Here is a 13,663-nt window from a genome sequence, read left to right on the forward strand (position 1 = left end):
CAGAATACTATTAGAAATAGTCCTCTAGGAGGTGAAATTTAATTTTTCAATTGCTTGAAGACAAGTTACCAGGGATTGACAAAGGTACTGTAGAAACAACTATTCATTGGTAGAGAGGCTTCTTCCACAGCTAATGTCTGACTCTGCAGCCCATGAAGTATACTGAGATAGCAGTGCTGGAATCACCATTAATACCCTTCTTCCTCTCCAGTGTTTTGGTGCTATTTTAGCAGACAGACTGTGATGGAAGGCAGACAGTCACCTTTTTATTTTATTGAGAATGTGGTATCAGAAGTAAATTGGACAGTAACTTTTTCTTATTCTTCCATCTTTCTCCCTGTCTTTATTGCACCAGACTCCTTGTTTCAGTAAAGTGAAAAGGATGTGCCTTGTATTTTGTCTTGTAGACCTAGTGGGGAAGACTTTTTCTGTCTGACTTTCTTAAGTGTAGCAGTGCTACATATCAAGGTGCCGCGATTAGATCACTGGTCGGCCTGGACCAGGGAAGAGACAGATAACACACATGGTGTGAGTGCCAACTCCGTCCTTTATTGCGCAGTTAATTCCTTTTATACTAACAACGGTAGGTGGGATTACTGATATGTCATAGGGAGGCGACGACTAGCCTTCTACCTTTCCGTGACATCGCGAGATCTTCCGAACGGTGTTCCCTACATCTCCCCCTCCTCATGTCCAACTAGCTCCCATTGGTTACACACACTATTCATGCACTGTCCACGCGTCCAGTTGCACTCAATGATTGGCTGCATCAACACTGCACACGCGCATAAACATAAAATATAATTGGTCATACTAACTAAACATATGAGACTTATCTCAGTCTAATTGGTCAAGATAAACTGCCAAATTGAGGTTGTTTGTGCCAAGTTCTCTTTATCGTGGAATATGCACCTGTGTTTTTCTAATTGGTATCTTTCTTATTTTTGTCTTCTTGTTTATTCTGTTCAAGGCCTTCTAAAGGCGTCTGGAATGCTCTTGTGACCGTTAGCTAAATATGTTCCCACAACAATTCCCCCTCCCTTTTTCTATTAGAAGAGCATTAGCAGATCTAGTCACCACCATCCGCGAACTCAGGCCAGCAATCGGTAGGTGCCAGCTTTACGTGGGCGTCCCCACAGAGGCAACGATGGCCTTGCTGTACACCAGCCCGATGCTCTTCGGAAAATCCCGGTATTTGTACATTTGCAGAGGAACAGATTTCAGCACACGTGGCCAGCGGGTGCTAAAATTCGCCTCAGTTGAAACATAGGGAGCCTATGGCACATGCGGTCGCTGGCCAGACGTGCCGCACGAGTCATAGCCATCCTGTCTATTGGTTCACGGGCTTAGTGATGTGGTTGTAGTGCACAGAGAATCTTGACCTGTTATGTTGGCTAAGGTGACCTACAAGATATATGAACACAATTAATTAAACACAGTAAAAGCAACATTATACCTAATAAAATACACAAGAATAAAAGAAACCCCGATTTTTAACAAAGATACAAACCAACTCCTAAGTCCCCATCCCGCAGCTAAATGCTCTAAGCCGAAATGGCAGTTTTCTTAATTGCTATAAAGGTCTTGCAGCGCCTTCTTGCTTCTGCAGTTCTGTTATCTTGTTTATTAATTGCTCCAGCGTCAGAAATTCGTAGCAGATACCCAAGACATCACAAGCCAGGAAAGGATAACAGCAATCTGTAAAGAAAAACACTCAAACACTACAAGGTTAGGGCAGGACAAACCATGCGACTAGGGACCCATTTCAGTAGCCCTTCAGGTATCTGTACACAGGCGTACCCCCGCCTGAGGCAACGCAGCTCAAACGGTCCGTCCCACTGGCGTGTCTGGGGATCACGCACACGGACCAACGGGTAGGGGTCTTTCTCTTCCGTAGTCGTAAAATGTCGTTGCACCGTCGTCTGGTCCAGGTCCCCCCGAATTGTCTGATTTAATGAAGTTAACGCAGTTAACAGGAGACGCTGTGCACGGAGAACAGGTGAATTATCCCGTAAGCAGGAGGGCTCCGCCTGGTCCCCCTCCCTAAGACAATCTAGCAGGGTATTTAAGGTTCGATGTGCTCGTTCTAGAATGGCCTGGCCGGTGCTGTTATAAGGTGTGCCATGTACAAGGGCTATACCCCAGATTGCACAAAATCGTTTCACCTTTTCCGCAGCATAAGCTGTACCATTATCCGTCTTGATCTGTCGTGGAATCCCCAGTTGGGCTATGCAAGCACGCCAGTGTTGTACAACCGCCAAGCTATTCTGCTTCCTGTGCGCTGTAGTGAGAATATATTTACTATAGGTGTCTACGGTAACATGCAGATACTGTAGTGGCTTAAAGGGAGCGTACTCCGGTCCACTCATGTTGACTGCGGGCTACTTATGCTAACTCTAAATAATCAGGCTCAAAGAAATGTTCCCCCATTTTCTATGAAATCTCCCACAATTTCCCTTTTTTTTTTTTTTTTTTCTCGTGCAAGATTCCCTTTATTTCACAAAAGAATCCAACTTATATATGTTTCAACAAAGATCCAGAAAGTACTAACGACTCACAGCCAATACTACTAACACAGGAGGGCATATCTGACCCAGCTGGGATGTTTGCCAGTCCTCAGAACAGTTAAAGATAAAAACATTCCATAGACATACTCGTGACTGTCTTCAGCCACATCTTCCCAGGCCTACACAAGGCCATCCTCCAACCTGACCTTGTAAAACTAGTTCTTCAAGGCTTGGCAAACATGCAGCACAACAAATTCTAACGGTCACTCTTGAAAACAAATGCCAGGTGTTCCGAGCTGCTCCCACATCGCCCCCTTTTTTGTTTAGGAACATCAGATTCACGAGGAAGGCAGCGAGGACTCTAGCTTCGAACTGACGCAATCCTCGTACTGCTCCTCAGGTGATTCTGATTGCTGCAAACACACAAATGATTAATAATTCTCCAATAGCAATATAAATTCAGATATACAAATTTAAACCTTCAAATCATATTTTTGGATTTAAGCATTCAACAGTATTAGACAATTCTTTGAAAAACACCTTATTCTGCTAATTTCATATATACACTTTCATTCCCTTGTAAAGGAGTTACACAGAGCCCTTTTTTTTGAATTTTGAAATTCCCAATTGCAATGTAATTTCATTCTATGTTATAATGCATTCTGTCTATGTGATGGGTTGATCCTGGCTGGACACCAGTTACCTGCCATAGCTATCCTATCACTCTCTCCTCCACAGCTGGACAGGGGAACAGGAAATGAGGTTTTGCGATTAGTTCATCACACATTGTCTCTGTCACTTCATCCTCCTCAGTGGCAGCACTCATCGCACTCTTCCCCTGTTCCAGCGTGGGATCTCTCCCACGGGAGACAGTCCTTCATGAAGATCTTCAGCATGGGTCCCTTCCACAGCGTGCAGTCCTTCAGGAACAGACTGCTCCAGTGTGGGTCCCCCTCGGGGTCACAAGTCCTGCTAGAAAACCTGCTCCAGCGTGGGCTCCTCTCTCTCTCTCTCTTTCTCTCTCTCTCTCTCTTTTAAAATTATTTTTATGCAAGCCAAGTTACATGAAATGCTTTTGCAATCATACGTTCAACTATTTTAAGATACGTGGTACAATCATTACAACTGCTAATATTACAATTAAAATAACTAAGCCATGCATAAGCAAATCTTTCAACCATCCCGTAATTCCCAAACTTGTTAGCCATCCAGTTAAACCTGTGTCAGTTATTGTGAGCCTTTTACTGTGAATCATATTAATATCGGGTGTTAGTAACGTAAGTTGTCCGAGGCTACATGGCCTCCTGTTAAGTTTCGATGGAATTCCTCTCCCACGCTCTATTCCCACAAATTAAAAACATCCGCGTAGGTAAAGCAGCTGGAATAGAAAAAAGAGTGTGATATTCTGGAATAGATATAGTTAAACCAAGCTGTAGCATTTCTATATACAGGCAAAATAGCATTTACATTCTGACCCTTTTGAGTGGTGTTATGGATGTAATTAAACATCACACAGGGATTCATGATGACTGATCCTAAGAACTCTAACTCTTGAGGTTCTTGCATTTCTTGAGGCAGGTGTGCATACAACAGGAAAAGTAAACATGGTATCTCCTTGCTGTAGAGCTTTTTCTCGACAGCGTTGCATCAAACTATGTGTATTTTTTCCCAAATTATTAAGTGAATCGTCATGGATTAGACAGAGGCACAGAGTTAGAGGGAGTAGCAGGAGAAAGAGATACAGGCAGTGCAGCAAAGCCAGGTTCCGTTGTAAGTTCTGCAGACCCTGGAGAGGGAGTACCAGGCGATTGGGGTGGGGGGGTGGGGGACGGCGGCGGCACGGCAGCGGTCCCGGCCGCGCAGAGGCCGTGGGAGGCAGCGGTGGAGGTAATGAGGGATATAAATCCGGCTCTTTTTCAGAGTCCACCCTGCCTGATACAAAAGAATTATTATCAGAATCAGAATCCTGCTCATTAGCGGCCTGCTTACAGACTGCCTCCTCAAAAGCAGTATCAGGCTGTACCCGCCTGCAAAACTTGTTGCAAGGCCGCCACTACCGGACGCGCTTCCCGTTGTTGGTCTCTCTCCAGTACATGGCGTATCATGTTACCTAGGGACGAACCCGCTGGCAAAGGAGAGACAAGCGCTGCGCTCTGTGGGTTAGCTTGAGCCCTAGCACATTCAAGCACAATCGCCTCTTTAGCCGCCTCCGGGAGGTTTGCCGCCTACACAGCAAGCTGAAGCCGATCTAAAAAGGCAGTAAACCTCTCGGCAATCCCCTGCGGAACTTTCACGCAAGGGGGGTCCGCTCTATCCATGGCCGCGACACGCCCAAGTGCGGCCAAGGCAGTTGTTGCAACTGCCGTAAAGTCACGCCCGCGTATGCCCTGTGCCTGTGCCTGAGGCGTTGCAAACCGTCCCTCCCCGTGAGCTGCCGAACCACCCGCCGCAACTCCTCTCATGGATAGTGGCGGGGGAGGCGCATCAGGTCCCGCTGGTGCCGCCTCTGCAGGAAAAACCTCCGTCTCCGCCGCACCCTCCGTGCCCATGTCCGCGATCAAAGACGGACCACTCTGCGAGCCCCGCTCCACGGCCGCCCGCTCCGTCTGAGTCCGACCCGCTGTCCCCGAGGGCGCTGTCCCCGAGGGCGCTGTCCCCGCTGCTCCCGAGGCGGCGCTGCACCCGCAGACGCAGCAGCTCGCGCCGCCAGCCAGCACGCCTCAGCCTCCCGTCCCGCCGCGACCACCTGCTCCACCTTCCCCCAACTCTGCGATCGTTCAGCAGCTCCGCGCTCGGATCGGAGCAAGGACTCCCGAATCTCTCCCCAATTTGGGGGGCTCAGAACTTATCTAGGAAACTCAATGTCCCCCCGGCGCAGCATCCATTGGATGCATTCGCCCGTGGGGCCCCTCCTAATCGAACCGCGGGCACCCACCTCATAAGCTAACACCTTTAATACCTTAATCGCTTGCGCAAGCCTCATCGTCGCCTGTGCGGCTGATCACGTCGGGGTCACCACTATGTAGCAGTGCTACATATCAAGGTGCCGCGATTAGATCACTGGTCGGCCTGGACCAGGGAAGAGACAAATAACACACATGGTGTGAGTGCCAACTCCGTCCTTTATTGCGCAGTTAATTCCTTTTATACTAACAACGGTAGGTGGGATTACTGATATGTCATAGGGAGGCGACGACTAGCCTTCTACCTTTCCGTGACATCGCGAGATGTTCCGAACGGTGTTCCCTACATTAAGTGATAGGAGTCCAAAGCTTGCCTTTCACTTCAAAGAGCATTATAGCACTTTTGTACAATAAAAACTAATCCTTCAAATGATCTGGATTGACTGTTAAAGAGACTGTGATGCCTGCTCAAAGTGCTTTCAGAATCAAAACCTTTAAAATTTTGCACGGGGAAACATCAGGATGTATTTCTGTATTCACTGAACATGAAACAAATTAGATTTCTTTTTCTTTCTAGGAATTCTTGTTTCAAGGATTTATAATGTTATATTCACAATGGCTTGTGAAGACTCTGCACACCATCTGGAGAGTTAAAGCTTAATGCTCATTTAATTATCACTTTTCCCTGCTGAATGCTAAATTTCATTAAATCTATTTCACAAATGCTTGCACAGGTTTTTCATCACTGTTAATGTTGTTCAATGGAAAGAAATCAGTCTAGATAGCTTCCTCTCCCACCCTTCTCCCAGCTCTTGTATTATTGTGTGAGATGGCCCATCTCAATAAACAGAAAAAACCCACAAGTTCCATTGACTTTACTGACAGTGTGCTTTTATTTTAGAAATGTGCATAATTTTAAAAGGTTACTGAAAAAAAGGAAAGAAAATAACAATATAAAATTTTGTTGAGGGGACAAAAGAGTCTGTATTTAGGTGTTATGATTTGGATGTATTTTTGCTGAACTATGTGAGTATTATTCTTGAGAGAATGCTGTGCCATCTCAAGATAGGAAGAGTTTGGGGTTTTTTTCCCCCCGTTAAAACCTGACTGACTTATTAATCTGGATAAATAAGATAGTAATGCCAGCAGTTACCAGTGTTTCAATATCCATCTATGAAGATACGTATTTTTTTGTATGTTTCCCTGCATACTGGAGGTGTGTTCAACAGTTTTATTAAAACTGCATGAAGTGTCTAGTTAGAGTTCTTTAATATGAGTGAATACTGTTTGGTGATAGTTATTGGCACTTAAACTTGCTCAGAATTTCTGCACTTTATGTCATAACATTTGTCTATGTTCTATATTCTCACACTTTAAATGCAAGAGAAAATGTAAAATTCTCTCCTATAAATCATCTGGGAAATCTGTACTCTGTACTTGGAAATAGAGAAGTAATTCCTGTTTAATTCATTTAAATTATCAATTTTTTTAATAGATTCATCCTTCTTGCTATCTTCATAAAAGAATTTTGAAAAAGGTCTCCAGTTTATTTTGCAAGCAAAGGCACATTGGTCATGGTAATGGTTTAAATGTACATCTTGCATGTATGTTCCTGCGTTGGAATTTGGTTTGTGATAACCTGACTACTAAACATTAACATTTGTATCTGAGTAATGATTAAAGACAGCATAACCCATATGAATGCTCCTAACTGCCTTTTAAAACCTGTTGATATGAGCTGTAGGTATGATTCTGTGTTGCTTTTTAGGAACAAGTAGTTCCTGTATTTTGATGAATAATGTAAAAAAAAAAAAAAAAAAAAAAAAAAAAGTAAAATATACCTGTAACATAACTTCTAGGATTATCTTCCGTAAGAGCAACACTATTTTTCACTAAAGGTGACTTGAATTTAATTTTTAGGTCCTGATTCTTCATTCTCTATTTGGCGGACAGCCACAGAAGTAATTTCAGCAATCACCAGTGTTAATGGGACTATTTGCAAGTAATAAAGACTGTAAGATCAGACATAATGATATTAACCATTTCCACATTATGCAGTTATTAAAAGGCATATGGTACACTTTTCCCAGATGAGAGAAGATGATCATCTCATCATCCCAGAAGATGAGAAAGTGATTTGTTGTTTTGCAATCATATTGCTGTATTGATTTTTTTTAGAAGATGATCACAAAAAAGTTTAAGAAATGTGATCTTAGTCTGCAAAACTAATACCCTATAATTTAGAAGATGAGAAGGAGAGATTAGATAAACATAAAATAGATAAAACTGATCATACTGTGCAGAGGCCCATGTCCTCAGACGTAATTCCTTAGTTGCAGTAATGATAGTTTTTCCACATAAGATCATAAAGAAGTCAGTAACGAGGTGCTCCCCTACAAAGTAAAAGTGCAAGATCCTTAAGCAATTTGGACTTTAAAATTCTTAAGTAGAGAGGATTAAGGGAATATGAGATTATAAATATCAAGCTGTAATAAACTTGCTTTTTGTAGAGTACACTGATAAAGTAATAGCCTTTATTATTAGGGTTAGCCTTCATTTAGAAAACGTTACGAAAATGAGAACCTTGTTTTTCTACAGGCAAATTACAAAGGCATCATCAGGTCATGGATGAGGCCCAAGCAACTTTTGTCAATGGTGATGGGACAAAGTCTTCAAGTGACTTCTGACAGCAATTAATTGCTATGTACTTACTGATGGTTAAAAAAAAAAATCATTCAAGTGAGTATATTCAGAGAGCAATATCACTGTAGTGGCAACCCCCCAACTGAAAGAAAGAAAAAATGAAAGAATTAATTGAATTTGCTGAAGTTTGCAAATAAAACCTTTTAGTTTAACAAAAAAGCTGCTTGTTGGCAATGTCTGTAGTAATAGCCCAAGAGGACTTGGAACAGTGTTTGCTGGTTGGGAATTGTATGTACTGCTCCAACAGTATATTCTAAAAACCTTCAGACCATTGCTGAATATGAAACTTTGCTTCATCCTTAAGTAAAGATAGATAATGAGCTCAAACAGAATATTTACAGTTCTTTACTTTTGGTTGCAAACTCTCTAATCTGTAACACACCTTAATTTTTTCAAAAACTGGGAAGTACTATTGAATATACCCAAACTGAAATGTGTTACGCATTTTGTGATAGTATGTATTTCCCCATAATGTGGGTTACTCATGATAGGGCGATTTTTCTTGTTGTTGCTTTATTACAGTATTTTGGTTGGAAAGAAACATACACCAAAAATCTATTTATTATTTGTTTGCATTTGTGACACTTATTTGCAACTGTGAACAATGCTATACTTGATTTTTATACATTTTTTAATTGCATTTACCACAATATTTTTACATGAAAATACAGTTTGTGGTTTTATATGAAATAAGAGCATGTTAAACTTGTTCTCAGCTACTCTGTAGTGAGCTAAAATTATCTGGTTTGCATAACAAAGAATCCTATAGTATTTTAAAAAGTATTCATGCTTTTCTGCAGCAGTATCTTTCTATTTTCTAGCCACTGGTTATGGAGTTCTTTCCAACCGAGTTTGCTTACCCATGGCAATGGAGACTGTCACCATTAATCAGTAGAAGGTATTTTACTTGAGCATAACTGGTTTGTAAAAGAAAGAATTCAGTGCCTCTGGTATCCTCCCTCCTTAGTCTCTTTTTCTTCATACTAGAAGAAAGAGGAGCTACTATGTATACAGAACAGTGTCTCCATTGCTGGTACAGTCCCACCAAGGATGAAGAATTCATTGTGTGTTGCTGGGTTGAAGTATTTCACTGCTTTTTGTACACTCTATGCAAGCAACCTTTCAGCAGCCTTTGGAACCATGTATCTATGTGATTTATCCTGCTGTTTCCACTCAAAGAAAACCAGATTTATTTTTTTTCCTTTCAGTCACTAATAAAGCTTGAACTTTAGCGACATGTAATCAGAATTGAGATTGTGCTGTCTGTGTTAAAGCAAGTGGTTTTAGTCTTTGACCAGGAAAAATGCTCATGGTATGGGGTACTTTTTAGTAGTACTATGGCTGAGTTTTTTATTTAATCTCCCTCCTTTCTTCTGAGAACAGCTATTTCCATCAGTGTCAGCATAGGCTGTGAAGTAGTAGAGTGCCACATGGCTATCAGCATCAGATATACTTTAGCAGCTCTGTTACTCGCTTGCTTTTGTATATTTATTTAATCTGATTTTGATATTAGCAGATCTTAAATGATACAATAGAATGCATATGAAGTTGGTATATATGGAATATTTAACTAATTCATTTGCATTAGCTCTTCCTTCCACATCTTAGTCATTTCAGTATGAATAGCCTTGCAACAAGAAATACAAGTTGTTTTACTGATACAAACTGGAGTGTCTGTAAAGAAGTGTGATCTTTTAATAAAAGCAGCAAGAGTTTTTTTTAATGTATCTTGCACTCTTAATGATCTTTCCTCTGATCCACGGAACCTTCATATTAATTTCCAGCAGAGGGAGTATGTGAAATGAAGATGAATGAATCATACATGGCTTTGTGGTATTAATGTACAGAGTTACCTGAACACGCGGAAAGATATTTCACAGTTAGTTTTACATTTTGGACACTTTCCACCCAGAAGAAAAGCAGCTTGATAAGATGGATAAAATTTTCATGTGACTTGACTCGGATTGACAATGTCAAAACCTATATCCTTATTTCATGACAAGGATCAGATTTTTTATTAATAAACTTTGAAAAAACAAAGTGTGCTTATAATTAAAATATTTTGTATGAGACATGGCCTGAAATGATGTTTCCATCCAATGGATTTTTTTTCACCCGACTCCCTAGTATACTGCAATTTGATTTTTCTCTAGGCTGTCCCACATTTGACTTTATTAAAATCCATGAAGCAGTTTAATCATTTATTTCAGCAGATGCAAAAGTCCAAGCTTAGTTTTAAGTTTCCTAGCTTGTGCCTCTCATCTACATTGTATTTTCAGTGGTTTTATTTCCTGAGGTGGAAGAACAAACATTTTTTTATCTTGAATGCAGCCTACACCCAAGCAATTATACAGAGCACACAAAGCAGAAAACTTGCTTGTCGTCAGAGTGGCAGTGCAACCTATCAGGTGAACAATATGCTTCTCAGATTTGCTTTACACAACGGTACGTCTTTCCTGCACACGGTAACATTTTATAAAATTACTGTTGCCAGAATAGCACACGCATTTTAAACACAATGCTACTTACCCAAAATAAAACCTATAATTGAATTTCTTTTTTGACCCAAGAGTGGCTGCTCTAGAAATAATGTTGAAATGATTTCTCATTTTAAGACTGAGTGTGCACCAGCTTTCCATTTTCATTTCTGCTCCCCTTACCACTGCCCTAAGGAACAAGCAAGCTCCACAGGATTTTTCATTCTAACACTTTCACCTTGGACTGCGAGGCAATGTAGTGCGGCATTTGTTCTTTTTTCAGGCAACACCTGTATTTTCTGTGCAAAACTGCTTTCCTCAGACTCACTGAGTTTACACCAGAGAGACAAAAACATGCTCGTCCTGAAACTAGAACTCACAACTTTGAGAGAAATTTACTGAAATAGATGCCGAAGTGGGAAACTACTCCGTTGATGTTATTTTTGTCAATCCCTCCAGCCAGTTCCTCCAGCCTTCCTTTCTCACCTCTTGTATGGAAACTAAGCTTCAAACACACTATTTGTATATCCAATTGTACTACTATTCACAGCTGCAAGCAACTTCAGCTAGAGCCTTTCACTCCAGTACCACTGTAAGGATCTTGACCGATTTTCAATTTGGGTCTGATCTGCTTTTAGCAGATGTACCTACCGGCTGTAGCTGCGTGCTGCCATTACCTGGCCAACCTCCACGGCCTTTTAACTTGCTTGAGAAAAAACCTGGAGAGGGCCAGCTGCTACCTTAAACCACTGAGGGTAGCCAAAGGGCAAAGAAAAGCCAAGGCAGAAAGCTCTCGTGGTGAAACAGCTCTTTCACCACGGCTGCTCTGCTCTCTCCTCCTCAGCCCCGTCTACCTCAGGGACCCGGCCCCGCTCAGCGTCTTCCCAGCGCCGGCCCGAGGCGGGGGCCTGGGCTGTCCCCGGCCGCCGTGCCCTTCACCTCAGCCCCGCGCCCCGCCCGCCCGCTCCCCGGGCACGCCGCCGGCTCGCCTCGCCTTTGGCCCCGCGGCTGCGGGCGGGTCCTGCGCCGCAGGTGGCTGCCGGGCCCGCCGGGGAGGAGTGAGGTAGGGCTGCGGGCAGGTGGCCGCAGGTCAGCGGCTCTGGCGCGGCGCGCTCGGATGGGCCGCTGCCGTCTGACTCGCTCCCCGTCGCCTCCCGGGCGCTGCCAGCCGCGGGCACCGCTCTCCCGTCGCCGGCGGCGGAGGAGGGCTGTCCCCTCGCTCCTCGCGCGGCCCTCAGGTGAGCGAAGGCAGTGCGGAGCCCCCGACGGAGCCCCGCGGCCGGCAGCGTGTAAGTCAGTCTCCGCGGAGCGGCGGGAGGCCTCGGCGGCTCTGCCGCTCCCCGTGTTACCGGCGGCCCCGGGAACTGGCCAGGAAGCGGCGGCACCTGGCCGGCAGCGCTGGGCGCCCGGGTTGGGGGGGGGAGGTCTCCCTTCAGCCCGCCGGCGGGACTCCCCGCCGCTCCCTTGCCTCAGACCGCCCGCCGGGATCCCCCTTCCCCTCAGCCCCATCCGCCGGGATTTCGCCGCCCGCCTCAGTCCGCCGGGACGCTGGAGCCCGCCGGGGGTGGAGGCCAGCCCCGCACACCGGCGGCCTCTCGCCGAGGCGCGGGCGTCGGGCTGAGGTGGAGCCGGTGGCGGCGGGGGCGGGGAGGCTGGCCGGCGGGGGAGGGCTTTGTCTCCCGGAGCCTCTTTTCCTGAGGGTGTGGTGGAGGGAGACGCTTGATCTGAATCAAAATAGGCGTTTAATTAAATAGGCCGGAGGCACGTAGTGGGGACGCACGGGCACCCCTTTCCCCGTACGCAACAGGCCGTTCGCGATCGCCGTTGGCGGGTTTTCGAAGGTGCGAGCGAGGCGAGCGGGCTGGGCCTCCCGCCGGCTCGGCGTCCCTCGGGACGGCCGGCTGTAGCTTGCGGGCGTGTTTTCTTGCCCCGAAAGGATGTGGCTTTCCCTCTCCCATTCCTCAGACGTCTCGCAAAAAGCTGACTGAGCCTACGGCCTGAAATTGTCCTTAAACGTTGTGACTTCTTCCCCTCTTTCATACATTTTTGGACGTGAGACCTGAAATGTCACCAGTCGGTTCTTCTCATTATTGTATTAGCTTCTATTGACAAGCTTCGCAGTCAAGAGGATATTTAGTATATTGAGTTTTAATTGCCATTGATAGATCTTAGGTCACCGTATGGGAATCTCTTCAAAAATATTTAAGAGCGCAGTGAAATTTTAGTTGTGAAAACATCATCCTGCCAGTTTTGCCATACAACTAACTGGAAAAAACCCCATATGTTTAATACCAATATAAGCACTAATTATTTGCATATTTTCACGCTAGTTAAAAACCTACATTTTTTTCTATAGCTAGTTTGTATTTAATTTGCATAAAATCATGCATGTTTTAGGCTTTATATGCATATAAATACCAAAGCAATATAAATATCAGCTAGAAGCATGCAATGGACTATACATTACATCCTTTGTCTGAAAGTAAATTGTTATTCCAGGTTGACACACACAAGGTCTTCCAGAAGTTTTTCCTATTCTCCTGGTTTTCCATTATAAATCTAACATACCATAATTAGCTCCCATAAATCTTTCTTCGGTTGGACATCATGTTCTCCAGTCAGTGCTGTATATTCTTCTGTATTTGTCATCATTAAAAAGTTCATTTGCTTTATCACTCACATATCATTAGCTTCCAGAAATAGTAGCCATGCATCAAAGCTTGTTTGATACTACTGCAAGGCTGTATATCATTTTTGCTTCGGAGTAATTTCTCATTCCTCATATCACCGTGCCAATAAATACTGGGGCACCAGTCCTTTTCCATGCAACATGATATGGATTGTTTTTATGTAAATTTTAAGTGGAAGTGAGCTCTCATCAGCAGTTTCTACGGGGCAAAGATTAGATTACAGAAGGAAAAATGTAACATTATTACAGCCACTTGCCTTGTAGCTCTTTAATCATTGAAAGAAGGCAGTTTCATGGTAGGAGTTGGCTTATCATTAAAGGAAAGGGAGCAGGTGCATTTAGCTTCATGCAGTGATGAAGTAGGAACTTTCTGTGGTTGTAGTG

The 13,663-nt window shown here is 43.9% G+C and overlaps 2 protein-coding genes across 5 annotated transcripts in view; both read left to right on the forward strand.

The window, feature by feature from the left end:
• TSGA10 (testis specific 10) overlaps positions 1 to 10,153 on the forward strand; it is a 42,061-nt gene extending 31,908 nt beyond the window's left edge. The window contains exon 18 of the mRNA XM_029998799.1: positions 6,906 to 10,153. Within this exon, the coding sequence (XP_029854659.1) occupies positions 6,906 to 6,942 (37 nt within the window). The 3' untranslated portion in view covers positions 6,943 to 10,153. The remainder of the gene's footprint in view (positions 1 to 6,905) is intronic.
• CRACDL (CRACD like) overlaps positions 8,052 to 13,663 on the forward strand; it is a 71,454-nt gene continuing 65,842 nt past the window's right edge. For 2 of the 4 annotated variants that reach the window (XM_041119450.1, XM_041119454.1), the window contains exon 1: positions 8,052 to 8,149. The gene's annotated coding sequence lies outside the window, so the exon portion shown is untranslated. Of the gene's footprint in view, positions 8,150 to 11,398; positions 11,880 to 13,663 lie in introns of those variants that run through there. The other 2 variants (XM_041119451.1, XM_029998647.2) reach the window with 2 other exon arrangements.

Source organism: Aquila chrysaetos, chromosome 23 (genome assembly GCF_900496995.4).
Source record: "Aquila chrysaetos chrysaetos chromosome 23, bAquChr1.4, whole genome shotgun sequence".
NCBI lineage: Eukaryota > Metazoa > Chordata > Aves > Accipitriformes > Accipitridae > Aquila > Aquila chrysaetos.